General features: G+C 36.7%; 3 protein-coding genes across 6 annotated transcripts; all 3 read left to right on the top strand.

The window, feature by feature from the left end:
- Positions 1–934: 934 nt before the first annotated feature.
- Positions 935–3975, top strand: LOC110420012 (heat shock cognate protein 80). The gene is made up of 3 exons (XM_021433157.2): positions 935–1187; positions 1690–1831; positions 1930–3975. Exons 1-3 carry the CDS (start codon positions 1065–1067, stop codon positions 3762–3764), a joined length of 2100 nt encoding a protein of 699 aa, XP_021288832.1. The 5' UTR covers positions 935–1064; the 3' UTR covers positions 3765–3975.
- Positions 3976–5211: 1236 nt separating this feature from the next.
- On the top strand, positions 5212–8309 carry LOC110419424 (calcineurin B-like protein 3). The gene is made up of 10 exons (XM_021432469.2): positions 5212–5426; positions 6047–6139; positions 6228–6382; positions 6557–6639; positions 6767–6826; positions 6976–7084; positions 7312–7364; positions 7462–7542; positions 7646–7758; positions 7879–8309. Exons 3-10 carry the CDS (start codon positions 6259–6261, stop codon positions 7934–7936), a joined length of 681 nt encoding a protein of 226 aa, XP_021288144.1. The 5' UTR covers positions 5212–5426; positions 6047–6139; positions 6228–6258; the 3' UTR covers positions 7937–8309.
- Positions 8310–9109: 800 nt separating this feature from the next.
- Positions 9110–14426, top strand: LOC110419421 (WW domain-containing protein). Of its 4 annotated transcripts, none has more exons than XM_089783973.1 (10): positions 9110–9315; positions 9549–9632; positions 10203–10327; positions 10680–11422; positions 11585–12954; positions 13188–13267; positions 13375–13470; positions 13550–13623; positions 13902–14034; positions 14146–14426. In XM_089783973.1, exons 1-10 carry the CDS (start codon positions 9231–9233, stop codon positions 14227–14229), a joined length of 2874 nt encoding a protein of 957 aa, XP_089640099.1. In that variant the 5' UTR covers positions 9110–9230; the 3' UTR covers positions 14230–14426. The 4 variants fall into 4 exon arrangements, with proteins under 4 accessions (XP_089640099.1, XP_021288137.1, XP_021288140.1 ...); XM_021432462.2 differs by having other exon boundaries at positions 9546–9632; XM_021432465.2 differs by having other exon boundaries at positions 9256–9315; positions 9546–9911.
- Positions 14427–16104: the final 1678 nt, after the last annotated feature.

Below are 16104 nucleotides of genomic sequence, written 5' to 3'. Positions count from 1 at the left end.
TATTATTATTATTATTATTATTATTATCACTATTTACAATAATTTTTTATTCCAAATTTAAAATAAAATTTATAATCAACAAATTAATCAAATTCCTCTAAAAAAATATTTAAAGTCATTCTCATTATAATTATAAGTAAATAAAATTAATTTATATCAATTTGATTGGTTTTAATATTTATATATAAGATAATTTTAAAATATACTATTAATAATTAATTTTTAAATATTATATTTTAAAAAATATAAATATTATATTTTTAATTTAAAATATATCTTCAACAAAATAAAATCATGAGATCCAATAGAACCATCGCAGAGGCGGAGGGAAGGCGTACGAGCCTCCGTCTTTCAAAATTTTAAAAAATTATATATTTTTTGTTTTATTTTAAAATTTTAAGATTTTTTTTTATTTTTTAAAAGTTTTATAATTTTACTTTATAAATATTAAAATTTTCATTTTCATCATTTTAAATTTAAAATCTTGACTCTATCGATTAATATAAAAAACAAACTAAACCCAAATGGATTTCGATTTAAAATGAAAATATGCTTACCCTACCTTCTACGTAACCTAATAATAAAACCAAAAAAAAAAGTAAAAAAAAAAGAAAAAGGGGAAAATTCCTCTTCCAAAAAAGAGCAAATCCAATTGATCAAGAAAAGTATAAATAAAGCATTAAAAATTATCAAAAATAAACTATACACGTGGCAATACCAGATCCGCGCGTGCGCCTACCTTCCTATTTATCACGTCAGAAATTTTAAAAAAGAAAAGAAGGATCTAGAAAAACAAAATGCCTGCCCTCCATAGTTCGTAAATTAAAAAAATAAAATAAATAAAATAAAAATAAAAAGGAAAGGCGTGTCAATAGAAGGATCTAGAAACCCTAATGAAGGTTTCCTATATAAGGTCTCCTTACGCACAAAGCAGAGCCTCACTCTGTTTTTACCTTCGTCGCCCTCTCTCTCTCTCTGTCTAAAACCCTAGCTTACCCGTCTCTCGCTTTCGCATTTCCTGTTTCTTTGGGTTTGTTTGGGATCAGGGTTAGAGTTTTCCATCTATGGCGGAGACAGAGACGTTTGCTTTCCAGGCTGAGATCAACCAGCTTCTCAGCTTGATCATCAACACTTTCTACAGCAACAAAGAGATCTTTCTCCGTGAGCTTATCAGCAACGCTTCCGATGTAAGCTTCTTTTATTTTATCGTTTGGTTTTCTTTGATTACTTTTGTTTTACATGTCTTGTGAATATAGAGGTTTTGTTTTTTATCTTTTGCGGATCTGATCTTTTATGCCTTGGATGTAAATGGGTTTTGCTTGTGTATTCGTATGATAGAAAAAGTTTTAAGTCTTTTTGGGTTTTTAATATATGTTTTTATGATGTTTATATGTAATGCTCTGTTCTTTATAGGCTATGAATCTCTGTTTCTTGAAGCTTAGTAAAAGAAATGAATTCGTTCTTTTGCATGGTTTATGAGTGTAAACGATTGAATCAGTATGATAGCGTGAGTCTGATTTGTGTAAGAAATCTATATATATGTTGTTGTTTTATGCAAAGAATGGAAATGAATTGGCTTTGGCCTTTTATTCATGTGGAAATACTTTTGGGGATGATTGTTTAAAGTTGTTTTGCTAGCTTTTTAGGGTTAGTAGTAATTGTTTTTCATTTTAAAATTGTGTCATGTAGGCTTTGGACAAGATTAGATTTGAGAGCTTGACAGACAAGAGCAAGCTTGATGCTCAGCCAGAGCTCTTCATCCACATTGTACCAGACAAGACTAACAACACCCTGTCAATCATTGACAGTGGTATTGGTATGACCAAGGCTGGTAAGTGTTTTTGATTGTTTTGTAAATTCTTGTACTTGTGGTCGTTCTGAGTGTGATGTGAAATGGGACTTAAACGTGATTATGTTTCTGTTATTCAGATTTGGTGAACAATCTTGGTACCATTGCAAGGTCTGGGACCAAGGAATTCATGGAGGCATTGGCTGCTGGTGCTGATGTTAGCATGATTGGACAATTTGGTGTTGGTTTCTACTCAGCTTACTTGGTTGCTGAGAAGGTTGTTGTCACCGCTAAGCACAATGATGATGAGCAGTATGTGTGGGAGTCCCAAGCTGGTGGGTCATTCACTGTCACCAGGGATGATGCTGGGGAAAAACTTGGTAGGGGTACTAAGATTACCCTTTTCTTGAAGGAGGACCAGCTTGAGTACCTTGAGGAGCGTCGTCTCAAGGACTTGATCAAGAAGCACTCTGAATTCATTAGCTACCCAATTTCCCTCTGGATTGAGAAGACTACTGAGAAGGAGATTTCTGATGATGAGGATGAGGAGGATAAGAAGGAAGAGGAAGGGAAAGTAGAGGATGTTGATGAAGAGAAGGAGAAGGAAGAGAAGAAAAAGAAGAAGATTAAGGAGGTCTCACATGAGTGGTCTTTGGTGAACAAACAGAAGCCCATTTGGATGAGGAAGCCTGAGGAGATTGGCAAGGAAGAATATGCAGCTTTCTACAAGAGCCTTACAAATGATTGGGAAGAGCATTTGGCTGTCAAGCATTTTTCAGTTGAGGGGCAGCTTGAGTTTAAGGCTATCCTCTTTGTTCCCAAGAGGGCACCTTTTGACCTCTTTGACACAAGGAAGAAGCCCAACAACATCAAGCTCTATGTCAGACGGGTCTTTATCATGGACAACTGTGAGGAGCTGATTCCTGAGTACCTTGGCTTTGTGAAGGGTATTGTTGACTCAGAGGACCTTCCTCTTAACATCTCGAGAGAAATGTTGCAGCAGAACAAGATCTTGAAGGTTATCCGCAAGAACTTAGTGAAGAAGTGCATTGAGCTCTTCTTTGAAATAGCTGAGAACAAGGAAGATTACAACAAGTTCTATGAGTCCTTCTCCAAGAACCTCAAGCTTGGTATCCACGAGGACTCTCAGAACAGAACTAAGATTGCTGAATTGCTCCGATATCACTCCACCAAGAGTGGTGATGAGATGACCAGCTTGAAGGACTATGTGACCAGAATGAAGGAGGGTCAGAGTGACATCTACTACATCACTGGTGAGAGTAAGAAGGCTGTTGAGAACTCCCCATTCCTTGAGAAGCTGAAGAAGAAGGGTTATGAGGTACTCTTTATGGTAGATGCTATTGATGAGTATGCTGTTGGTCAGCTCAAGGAATTTGAGGGCAAAAAGCTTGTGTCTGCCACAAAGGAAGGTCTGAAACTTGATGAGAGTGAGGATGAGAAGAACAAAAAGGAAGCTTTGAAGGAAAAGTTTGAGGGTCTCTGCAAGGTTATCAAGGACGTTTTGGGTGACAAGGTTGAGAAGGTTGTGGTCTCTGACCGTGTGGTTGATTCTCCCTGCTGTTTGGTCACTGGTGAGTATGGTTGGACTGCCAACATGGAGAGAATCATGAAGGCCCAGGCTTTGAGGGATAACAGCATGGCTGGATACATGTCAAGCAAGAAGACCATGGAGATCAACCCCGAGAACCCCATCATGGAAGAGCTGAGAAAGAGAGCTGATGCTGACAAGAATGACAAGTCTGTCAAGGACCTTGTTCTCCTCCTCTTCGAGACTGCCCTCCTAACTTCTGGCTTCAGCCTTGATGACCCCAACACCTTTGGCAACAGAATTCACAGAATGTTGAAACTTGGATTGAGCATTGATGAGGATGCAGGTGAAGCCGATGCTGACATGCCTCCATTGGAGGATGCTGATGCTGAAGCCGAGGGCAGCAAGATGGAGGAAGTTGACTAGGCCTTACATGTTTTAATGTTTGAACTCTTATCTTTATGTAGTAGTCTCATTTTAATTTGAAGGTACCCTTAGCTCTGGTTATCTGAATGGTTTTTACATTTTCTTTGGTGCCTCCTTTGAGAGGCTTTGGTTAATTTTGGCAAACTCTCAAATCCTGCTTGTTTTGGAATATTTATATAGTTCTCTCTTGCCTCCCTATGCTTATTTATAATGCTGTGCGGTCCAGAGCTATGTCCTTTCTAAGTAATGGTTTGGAAATACAGGGCTTGGCCTGTAAATGGGTTAACATTGACACGTAATTACTTAATGGGCCTTAATGGCATAGGCAAGGATAGGGGAATGAATGATATTTGGGCATGTTAAATCTTGGTCAAGCAATCAAATCCAAAGGGCACCCCTTAAGCTAGTATTCATGCCATCTTCTCCGTTGGAACCATTTATACTACTGGAGAATGATTCAGGTGCTGAATATTGTGAAATGATTGCTTATATTTTTTGTTTATGTACTAAATTATACAAATATTTTTATATTAATTTATAGAATTGAAAACCCATTGTTTTCATTGGTCTTTTTGGAACAAAAAATAATTAATTTATTTTTATATTTCAATGTAGCAGAGTATGTAAATTTCATATTCTTGATTATTAATGATATGAGATTATTTCCAAGTTCAACCAATTCAATTTTGTTTTACTAATAGTAAATTCATCTAATCTAAAGGTTTTTAATGCATGTATTTACCAAGTTACATATTATTGAACTCTCTAATTTCAATACCAATAATTTTAAATTAAAGTGCAAAGATATTTAGATAACATTTTTTTCATCTAAAATAATGCGTACATCCCCTTTTTACTTTTATTCGACAATAACGTGAAAAATGCAAGACATAGTTGGTTTAGCGTTTTAATGGCATCTCATCACATGTACTAATCATTTTTCAAAAGAAAAATAAAGTTTGAAAAAGTATTATTCCGATGTGAAAACATTTTTTAAAATTAAGTTATACGATTTTGAAATTAAATTATTGAACAATAATAAGTATATATGTACATTTTTCGAAACTTGATTTTTTTAATTTTAACTCTCTTAAGCTAAGCCAAACTATTTTTTAGTAACTCATCTAAATTCCTTTTTAAGCAAAGCCTAATTAGGGGAGATAAAAAAAGAAAAAAGAAAGGAAAGGAAAGGAAAATCTACTCCGAAACGACGCCGTTTTATAGTTCCTTGTCCTCGTCAAGTTCCTTCTTGTCGAACCTAACGCAGCCTCTCCTTCTCTCCCATCAAAGTATCAACATCACCTGCCACGTACCGTCAAAATTTGATAATTATCTATTTATTTTTCAATTTCAATTTACCATTTTTATATTTCAATTTAATTAATTAATTAAAAATAAATTATAATAATTATTTTTTTTTCATGTATGTATATATAAATTATTGAAATCTCCAGCTCTTCTCCACCTCCATCACCACCTTTTCACCCCCACCTTCACAGAGCTTTCCCTATCCTCCCCTCCGGTTTCACAGATTTTTCCATACTACCTCTAATCACTCTCCCCTTAAAAATAGGTACCATTTTTTTTTGGGTCCTCGAATTCATTATAGTCTGTTTGTTTCCCTGAGAAAGCTGAAAACTTTCGAATCTCTGTAAGCTTAAAGTAAGTAGCTTTGAACAAGACTTCTAAGCTTTGTTAGATCTACGCAAGTCATATTTTGGGAAATTTAGTTTCTTTTTTCTTTTCTGTCAATTTTTATTTTTGTGTGTGGAATTTGATTAGATTGGATCCTGATCAGATTCAGTTTGAGATAAAGTTATGGTTTTTGAGTTCGAATGGGCTTTTTGATGTGTTTGATTTTATGGGTATTCAATTTTGAGCTGTTTTTGTTTATAGTTTTATTGGAATTTCCATGTTTCGTATATGTCTCTCTAAGTACTGCAATGTCTGGGATGGTTAAAGAGACTTGATATGATTGCTCTATCAAAGCTTGGTGATTTTTGGGCAATATGTAATGAAATGGACAATTCTCTGTTGGTAGGGTCACTGTTTTTTTGTCCTCTGTTTTGCATTTCTTAATATGCTGTGTACATGGCATGGTTGTTATTGGAGTGTATTCAATGCATGGAAAATGAAATAATAGTTGTTCTTATTTTTCATGTGTACGTCCATGTACTAAAATAAGAAAGTAACATTTATCATGGAATTCATTTTATGATTGCTAGGAAACAGAAACATCAGGCTGGTACTGATTGAGATCTTGGTTTTTGTTTGTAAAACAGATTGTTTTCTGAGATCTCCAAGTTTACGACTTTCTGAATTCAGACTCTCTGGCATCTAGGCTTCAGTCAGCAGGATCAGGAAATGGTTAAAAGGTTCGACTTGCTTTTTGCCTTGAGACTAATTATGTTTGGAGAAAGAATGATGCGAATGGGATTTCTAAACTCTTTTCTGGTTGCGTAGGTATGGAGTGTTTTGATGTGCGGAGAATATCATGTTGCAGTGCATAGACGGACTGAAGCATTTATTTGCTTCTGTACTGCAATGTTGCGATATTGATTTGTACAAACAATCGAGAGGTCTTGACGATCCTGAACTTCTTGCAAGAGAGACAGTGTGTATGCTATCAAATTTCTTTTCTTTTTCAATAATACTGTTAAGCTTTTACCATACTGCTAGAGTGATAGTGTCAAAGCTTTTGTATGATTCAACACCTTGTTTAGACTGTGCCTGTGTTAATCTAGCTGTGGAGTCATTCTACTGAAATTGTTATTTCACTAACATTGGTGCAGTCAGTGTAAGCGAAATAGAGGCACTTTATGAGCTCTTTAAGAAGATAAGCAGTGCTGTGATAGATGACGGGCTGATAAACAAGGTATTCTTTATTTTAATATTATATGTTATGTTTGTCAAGTTTGTCAGCTTGATCACTCCAATTGAATTGGTTCTTCCCCCCTCGTCTTTTTAGTGTTTGAGTTTTAGTTTATATAACTACTTCGCAGGAGGAGTTTCAATTGGCGCTATTCAAAACAAACAAAAAAGAGAGCTTGTTTGCTGATCGGGTACATTTTATCTAATGTTAATTAATACTGTTTCTATACTTGATAAAGAATGCTTGTCAATATCATCATGCTAATCTTTGTAGTATTTTAGCTCAAGTTATTAGCATCTTGCTCGAGCTGCTGTCAATATATTTCTGATCTCACTGCAGGTATTTGACTTGTTTGATACAAAGCATAATGGAATTCTAGGTTTCGAAGAGTTTGCTCGTGCTCTCTCTGTCTTCCATCCAAATGCACCCACAGATGATAAGATTGAGTGTATGTGTAAAATATTAAGTTTTCTGCATCAAGATCTTTATTTACTTCTTTGGTCATCAATCATAATCATGTTAATTTAGAGATTGAATGTAAATTGACTGGCATGGAAAAGGAATTATGAACTTAAGCATGTAGTGGATGAATATGTCCAAATTATCTTTCCGGATTCCAATCATCTATGTGCTGAGTACTTTGTATTCTCCTAATTCTTTTATGTCCTCTTGCAGTCTCTTTTCAACTATACGATCTCAAGCAGCAAGGTTTCATTGAGAGGCAGGAGGTAAAACTTTGGTTTTTTCAGACTTTGATCTTTTGTATCCTTCTTTCCTTTGTTCATATATATATATATATATATATATATATATTTATTTATATAGGTGAAGCAAATGGTAGTGGCTACACTTGCTGAATCTGGCATGAACCTTTCGGATGATGTTATAGAAAGTATAATTGACAAGGTGCTCACTCAACCTAATTTAATTGAAGTCATATCATATCTCTTGTAATTTCCATTTTCTCTATTCTAGTTTCAATGTTTTAAGTTTTGGAGCATTCCTACAGACCTTCGAGGAAGCTGATACAAAACATGATGGGAGGATTGACAAGGAAGAGTGGAGAAGCCTTGTTTTGCGACATCCATCCCTTCTGAAAAATATGACCCTGCAATACCTCAAGTAAGTTCCAAACATACTCTTTACTATTTAGTGCTATTCATTGCTGGAGGTTATCATAAGAGTAGCTGTGAGCAATGAGTGCTCACGCTTCAACTGTGTCTTGATTGTTTTGTTGAGCAGGGACATCACCACAACATTCCCGAGCTTTGTTTTCCACTCACAAGTTGATGATACCTGAAGTGAACAGTTGCACTCGAGCTCCATAGACTGTTTGATTATGGCTTGTTTCTTTCTAGACAATATTGCCGTCTCAAATATAAATTGCCCAAGAGTGAGTCTCTGTGTTGTTTTGGTTCATTGGTTAAAATTTTTTCGTCATGTGTGTCCATATCAAAATGTCAAACTTTTACTTTCTTCCCAGTGTTATTGGTCGATTGGCTCTTCCAGATGTGCTGATTTATTGTGTGTGTATTGTTCTTTATGGTGTTACAATGTAAAAATTCTCAGTCCATTTGAAAATTTTTCTACCATAACCTCGAATGTGGAATCCTTCTTGTTATGGATGTAAATTTGAATGCAGCAAATAAACAAGTCAGCACCAGTTTCCCAGAGGTTCCACCTTCCATTTCAATTGCAAAATGTGGTTGTTCTGGGCAGGGATTTATGGTTTCATATAAACTGTAAGCCTGGCAAAACCTTGACAGGAAAAAGGTCATGGCAACAAAGAAGCATGCAAAGTTATTTGCATCTCTGTCGAGTTTAGAATCTAAGTTACTGCCAACTTTGGCAGTGAGTGAGTGCGGTTTGTCACGGTTTACATTAACTTGTAAGATATTATCTGTTTTATTATATTGTTTTATCAGTTGTTTTATAAAACGTGTTTATGGTCTGAGTTTTTAAATACCCAGTTTGTGTTTTAGTACATATTCGATATAAGATTCAAGTCTTTCCTCTAAGATCATGATATAGTCCTGACAATTGAGCTGGTGCTGCATCTTAAGAACAATGGAGCTTATGGTTAATGGAGATCATTCATGTCCAAGTGGAATCCCATCTTAAGCATGTGCAATACGCTTTTAAGCAAGTGGTAGCAATAATTTTTTCCATTTGAATTTACACTATAAATACAAATTTGAAGTTATAAATAATTATAATAAGAAATTAATAGATTCCTATCGAATTAAGGTTGAATTTACGTACGAGTTTTCGCTAAATGTGTTAAACATAATAAATATTTAATAAAAAATAATAAGCAAAATGTTAAAATAATTTAAAATTAAATAATAAATTATTTGAAATTGGTTCAATATCACTCCGGTTCGATATCGAGGCAATTATTGCTTGAACCGATTCCATTAACTGGTCCGGTTCGATTTAGGGAAGTCAAAAACCCGCGACGCGTCCTTTAGGAGCCGTATAGCTATAGAATTCAAAATCCGCAAATTCAACTTCTCCAAATCGAAGGAGAAACCCTAGATAAATTTATCCAGAAAAAAGGTGTTGTCGTTCTATCAGGATTCGAAATCAAATCTATGGGAAAGAGAAAGGAGCGTCGTCTAGCTGCTTTGAGCAACGCCGGCCGCCGTGTTAAGCTCGATCTATTTGCGGAACCCTCTGGTAATCTTTCTCTCCTGCTTTTTCCGATGTAAGAGAGATGTGAAAAGCAAAGATGGTTTCTTTTTGATGGTTGAGAAAGATTTTGCTTTTTAGTGTTGTTTCAGTAAATTAGCAATCAGATATTAGTTGAAGAAGTTAGTTTAGAGCTATTAGAAAGTGAATAATTGTAATTTTTATATTGGTTTATGTTTGAAGTGTTAACTTTTTGACTTTATTCTTGAAACCTTTAGAAGATTTGGGTGGCTCCACAGTACATGAAGAAGTCGATGGGGAACCAAAACATGGTTCTGGGTTGCCCAATTCACCATCTTCTTCAGGTGGGTTCTGTCAGTTTTCTTCAAAAGGACTATGTAGAGAAGGCATGAGTGGTCTACATTTTTTTGGTGGAAATATGGAATCTATGCCAGACATATTATGTTGTTTGCCCCCAGAATTTGTTTTCAGATTGTAGGGTGTGGCTGTGGTCTTGGGAACATTCATACAGAACTGATCGGGGCCCTACCAATGTGATATTTTGAATGAGTCCCAATCTGTTATGCTCTATTTCGCTGCATCAAAGCGTTTTGCAGATTTCTTCTGGAAAATTTTATCTCTCGGTTCGTATGTCTCTTGTCTTTATTTACATAATGCCCTCCACTGACATTTTTCTTTGATGTGTAACAGGTGGCTGTCATGAATTGCTCATAGAATGGTCCTAATGCTTTTGTCAAATTTATCATATGGATTTTTGTTCAGCCTTTCATTTTTTTTTTTTTGGAAGATGTTACCTTGGTTTTTAACATGAATGTTTTCTCACTCTCTGTTTTTAGGTTTAGATATAGTGACAATCGTTAAGTATATAAACTTGTTGTTTTAAAGTATTTAACATATTACTGTTGTGTCTTCAGGTCAACAACCACCAAACCCTTTGCTGTTACTTGGCCAGTACAGTGATGATGAATTGGACGATGAGTCAGAGAAAAGACTAGAACATGGCACTTTAGATGGTTCCTTATCTGACCATGACGACCAGGTAATTTTGGATTCCCTCACTGTTGTTTGTGAAATTATGCCTTGGTAGGACCTAGTTGTGAACCTTTTCTCTTTTTAGCCCTCTTCTTTAAACTGAAAGCAAGATGGGCTTGCTACGACTTTAGCTTGGCCGTATTGGCTGCTGCAGTTAGGTCATTATTCTTTCTATTTCTCAATTCCATGATTTGTAAAGTGGAATTCATTCTTTTAACTAAAATGGTGGGAACATTGTGGGTTAGATTAGGAACTTGTTAACTTAGATTGGCTTATAGTTTTCATTAATTTGTTTCATTAATGTATTTGATAGTTGGAAGCTCCTTTTCCTTCACTTTCTCATTGCTTAATTTGATTAGGCTAAGGGACCTCTCAGTGAGACCTGCAAAGACATGGAAGTTGATGCAGGAGGTCGTGATACTCTGAAGGTCAATCAACAGAACACAGAGAGAGATTCTACTCCAAATGCTATCCAGAACTTGGTGGGTGTTGATAATAGAGAAGGAGATATTGATGATGCTAGTGAATCAGTCAAGAAGAATGATTCTACAGAACAAATATCTGTTGCTGGAACTTCTGAAGTACAGGTCATTGGAGATGTGGGTTCAGGCTGGAGGATTGTATTGCATGAAGAGAGTAATCAGTATTACTACTGGAACATTGAAACTGGTGAAACTTCATGGGAGGTGCCTAATATTTTGGCCCCAATAAACCTATCAACTTCTGACCAGATGGCTCCTACTGTTGAAAATATGGAGACTGCTCAAGTGGGTACACAAGATTTCAAATCAACTCTAAGTGCCCAACCAACTGGTGGCAATTTGATTCCTCAAAATAATGAGCCGCAGTTAGATGAGCAGGATGGTGGATGTAAAAGTGAAGCTCTGAAAGATAACAATTGGACCTCTGATGTCAATAGAAGTGAATTTCAAAGTAGCTCAGATGCTGTTGATGCTCATTTGACTGATGGGAGTTTAAGTGGCTCTGGGAACTATGTACAAAATTTTTTAGCTAATGATGAAAATAAATCAGGAATTGATCTCTCTACTCATCTTTTGAAACAGGGGAAGTGTTTGCTAGAGAGAATGAAGTCACTAAAAGTGTAAGGAATATCTAATTGCTTTAATTCTTCCTTTGCTATCCAGTTATATTTTATTACTTATAGCCAATATAGTTTTATTATTACTTTTGTTTAAAAGTAGAAGACTGGAATTTCTTTAATTTTTGTTGTTATTTGTCTTCCTAATAGTAAAAATATTTTCAGGTCTGAAGACGACCTGCAAGGTCAGGGCTGGATGTCTAATTGTATTTTAGAAGTTGAGATTAGACTTTCTGATATCAAGTCATTGCTTTCATATGGATCATCTTTATTACCTTTTTGGGCACACTGTGAAAGGAAGCTAAAACAGCTTGAGGGTATTATTAATGATAAAATTTACCAGCTTGCAAAATCAGCCGTTATGGAAGAGGGTGAAGAAACTCCTGCCTCTTTTGGAGAAAAGCTTAAGTCAGAGGAAAGTACGCACAATGAAGTTGAAGCAGATGGAAATGGTTACAGTCCAATTTCTTCTACACCTGACGTTTCTCATGTTTCTACTGATGTTGACACATTGACAGTAGTCAATAGTGATTCAAAAAATCCAGTTCCCTCCAGCAATGCTGCATGTATGGTAAAGGTTCCTTCTTTTGGATCACCTACTGAACATGTTGAAAGTCAAGCCCAAATAGGTCAACTGGTGAATGAAGATACTCTTTCTGGTGAAGCTAATTCTAAGACTGGAGTGCTCGCTGGAGAGGATGTTGACATGGATGTGGACATGGAAGTTGAAGAGTCAATCCCAGCAAGCACCATGTCCCTCAGAGATGTATCCCCCACCACCCTGGAGCAACCAAATCCAACTGCTGATTACTCAGCTGTTCCTCCACCTCCAGATGAGGAGTGGATTCCTCCACCTCCTCCTGATAATGAACAAGTTCCACCACCTCCTCCTGATAATGAACAGGTTCCTCCACCACCACCTGATGAGCCTCCTGAACATTCATATCCTCCTCCCCCATCTTATGCAGAGTCTGTGCCTCTCACCTATGCAGAACAATACAACCTAACCTATTCTGATTCCAGTTATCAGTATTATGGACATGCAGTTAGTGAAGTCCCAATCGGTAGTTTCTATGGACATTCTGATGGAAGTCAAGTTGCTGCACCCCAAGCCTCAATTTACTATCAAGCAGTTCCGAACACATATTCTGAAAGTGCACCAATTACTGTTAATCCTGTTGAACCTGTGACATTTTATGACCTTCAAGGCGGAGGGGCAACTTGTGTGCCTGTAGCTGTTGGTACAGAATCTACTCAGTTGTACAGTGAAGCTGGCACTATAACATACAATACTCTTGCTTCAAGTCAAGTTCGATCTGATGATGAACTTGCAGTAGCAGGACCTGGTGTGAGAGGCGATGTTCCTACTGTTGGTGATAAGACTGAAGTAGCATCAGCGGGGATCTCTTCTACTTTGGCCACTATTGAAGCTCCTGCAACCATTTCTGTTAAAGAAAGTTTTGCTGCTGCTGCTGCCGCCGCTGCATCTGCCGCAGTTGCAGCTTCATCATCAGGTCCAAAGGTTCAATCTAAAGGTATTATTTTGGGCCAGAAAGTGTTATGTATTAATTTAATATAAAATATGGTGATAAGATGTGGAGAAACTCAAGTAATGATCTAGGCTTGTCATAACAGTCAAATCTTCATATGAACCAAACAATTATTGGTTTTTCTGAGTGATGTACCTGTACTTGAAAACTTTACGAATGACAGTCATGACATTTGTTTACTGGAATTGACCAACATGTGACTCTGTATTGTTTGTCAGCTGCACGAAGTAAAAAACGGACAGTTGCTGCCACATCCTCCTTGAGGTCTAATAAGAAGGTCTCGAGTTTGGTGGATAAGGTAGAAGATTTACCTGTTTCAGAGTTTGGGGATTTATCTCCTTCTTGTTGGTATTTTAATCTAGTTTGTTTCTGAAATTATTAGAATTATTTTTTCTCTCTTATCAGTGGAAAGCTGCCAAAGAGGAACTGCATGAGAATGCAGAAGATGAGCCAGAAAATCCCTATGAGATGTTGGAAAGAAAGCGACAACGGGAAATAGAGGTCTGTAAAATGAACCTTTGTTTTTTGCTTATTTATTCCTTGCCACTGGTTCTGGTGCCTTACTATTCTTTGATTGCAGGAATGGCGTGCCCAGCAAATTGCCAGTGGAGAGGCTAAAGATAATGCAAATTTTCAGCCTTTGGGTGGTGATTGGTATGGATTTTATATTATATATGTTGACTTCTTTCCTCATCTTTTTCTGGCTGCTTTTGTCATCTTTGCTAGTCTCAGCTAGGTGAAAAGGAACATGAAGACTGAATTTCAAATAGATCTTACACTGTTACTACCTTTTTCTCATCCACATCTGCATTGTATAGATCTTTCCAATTGCATAAAATATGCTCTTATACGTAGATCTTTCCAATTGGTGATATGCCTATATCTGTTTTGGCCCTTTTTGGTAATATGCCTTTTCAACATGATAAATATAGGCGTGAGAAAGTAAAGCGGAGGAGATCACAGAAGGCCAAAGGAGCTGCAGAGACTCCCTCAGAGGTGGTTCCTGATGGAAACCAACAACCTGATTTAGATGAACTGTCAAGAGATCTTCCTTCTGGATGGCAGGTATATGTTGCACTGTTTTCCCAGCATTGGTTGCTTATTTCGAGAGGCTCTAAAGTTCTGTTATATGCTCTAATTGAATTTCCTCATTTGCTTGCTGTTTTCTTCCACCAGGCTTATTGGGATGAAACTTCGAAACAGGTCTACTATGGGAATGTCAACACCTCGGAGACAACTTGGATTAGACCAACAAAATAAATTTGAGATGCACCATCAGTTTTTCTTGTTTTCATTCTTTGAGTTGAATCAATGTAGTGTTTCACGTTTTTTTTTTGCCCTCTTCATTCGTACGGAATTTACCCAAATGTATATCTTTCTAGAGGCAGATTAGGAATGGGAATGAATCAGGCATTTTAACCTAATGGTGGAGACCAGTCATTGGTAGTTTGTTTTGAGGGTTTCTTTTCTATCGTCCAGGCTTGTTATTCTTAAGCCTTTTTTGGCCCACATTTGACATTTCGAATCAAACTCAAGGACTCCATGGACAGTCAACTTTCTTTCTATTGGATACCCCTCCACCCGAAGAAATTGAACGTGAAAGCACAGGAGAAAATGAGAGAATGCTGAGAGATGCAAGGGAAGTAAGAGGCCATGAAAGCCTGCGAAAGAAAGGAAAAAGATAGTACAAAGCAAATTTCTCATGCAATTCGATAAAATAGACAGTTCTGATGAACATTTAACCCATTAAAGCTAACTAAATACACCTTGCGACTTTTGATACGTTAATTTCAGGAGATCACAACTGCATCACCGTGCAACAACAGTTTGAGTACTCAAAAAGCTTTGGTACAGGGAGCCGCTTTGGGAGCAGCCTACTGAGCTTATTAGAAATCACTGATGGGTTCAGATTTGGTGGTACCAAGCAAAGCAAGGTTTGATCCGACAGAGCCTCCCCTTCTCATGCCAGAAGCTCTATGGTGTCGGCACCTGAAGGACCCAGCATGCGTGGTCGGAGAACAGAGGCAGTTCCACCTTCCTCCTGCTGGCTTGGTTCCTTCTCCTTGAGGCGAGACATGCATAGATGAATCCCTCTTGATTTCATCCAAGTTGATTTCTGGTACAGAGAACTTACTGTTCTTGCCCTTCAAGTCAATCTTTGGTGGCTTTGCTTCCTCCCTCTCGTCCATGGTTTCCTTTTGGTGTAAACTTCAAAGAATATGCAAAAAACAACTTTATAGTCACATGTCAATGAATCAACAGGATCAAAATCCTGAAAAATGATTGCTTGCTTTTTAATGTTGAGTTTGCACTTGGAATGAGATCATGATCCAAAATTTTGATTCTTCTTAAACACCCATTACCTAAATAATCTTGCAGGTTTTGAATTCAAATCAGGGAAAAAAAAGTGTTATTGTTATGTTCTTGGAATGAGATCATGAATTAACAAGATCATTGTTGACAATAGGAGCTTGCACTTACAATGTTATGACATCCAAAACTTTGATTCCTTCTAACACCCATTACCTCAATGATCATGCAGGTTTTGAATTCAAATCCGAAGAAACAAAAACTTATATTTTTGGATTGGATCATGCAGATCTTGACTTCTAGTTAATGGAAACAGATGTTCTTGTTATGTTCCATTCTGCTAACCAAAAGAAAAACTCTACCTTCATGATGTAAGATATGAAGATGGGATATGGAGGAAAAGAAGAAGAACAAGGGTTTGCTTACCTGATAATTGGGGAACCAAGGGAAGATCACCCCAAAGTTTCTTGAAAAGAAATGGTCCTGGCTTGATCCTGTTAAGAATGTTTTGTCAAGGAAAGTAAGAGCCTGTGAAAATGGAGTATGGGTTTCCGATATGATTCCAAAGATGAATCAGAAAGAGCTCATTTCCAATGAAGAAATAAGAATGTGACAGACAAAAAGAAAAGTTGTTTAAATTGCTAAAAACTTGCATTTTGGTTTCCTGTTGGTTGAGAACATGTGGTTAAACACCTAATCAGTAATTAATTTTCTAACCACTTATTTCTATATTTTGCCTTCCACAATGGAATTTACTGACACATGCCCTGCAAAATATGCCAACAAACTCCCTCAGTAACATCCTAGGAGTTTTACATACTATAA

This window comes from Theobroma umbraticum, unplaced genomic scaffold (assembly GCF_002168275.2).
Source record: "Theobroma umbraticum cultivar Fairchild unplaced genomic scaffold, ASM216827v3 scaffold_67.0, whole genome shotgun sequence".
Classification (NCBI taxonomy): Eukaryota; Viridiplantae; Streptophyta; class Magnoliopsida; order Malvales; family Malvaceae; genus Theobroma; species Theobroma umbraticum.
The sequence above is the reverse complement of the archived record's forward strand: the minus strand, read 5'-3'. Positions and strand labels throughout refer to the sequence as shown.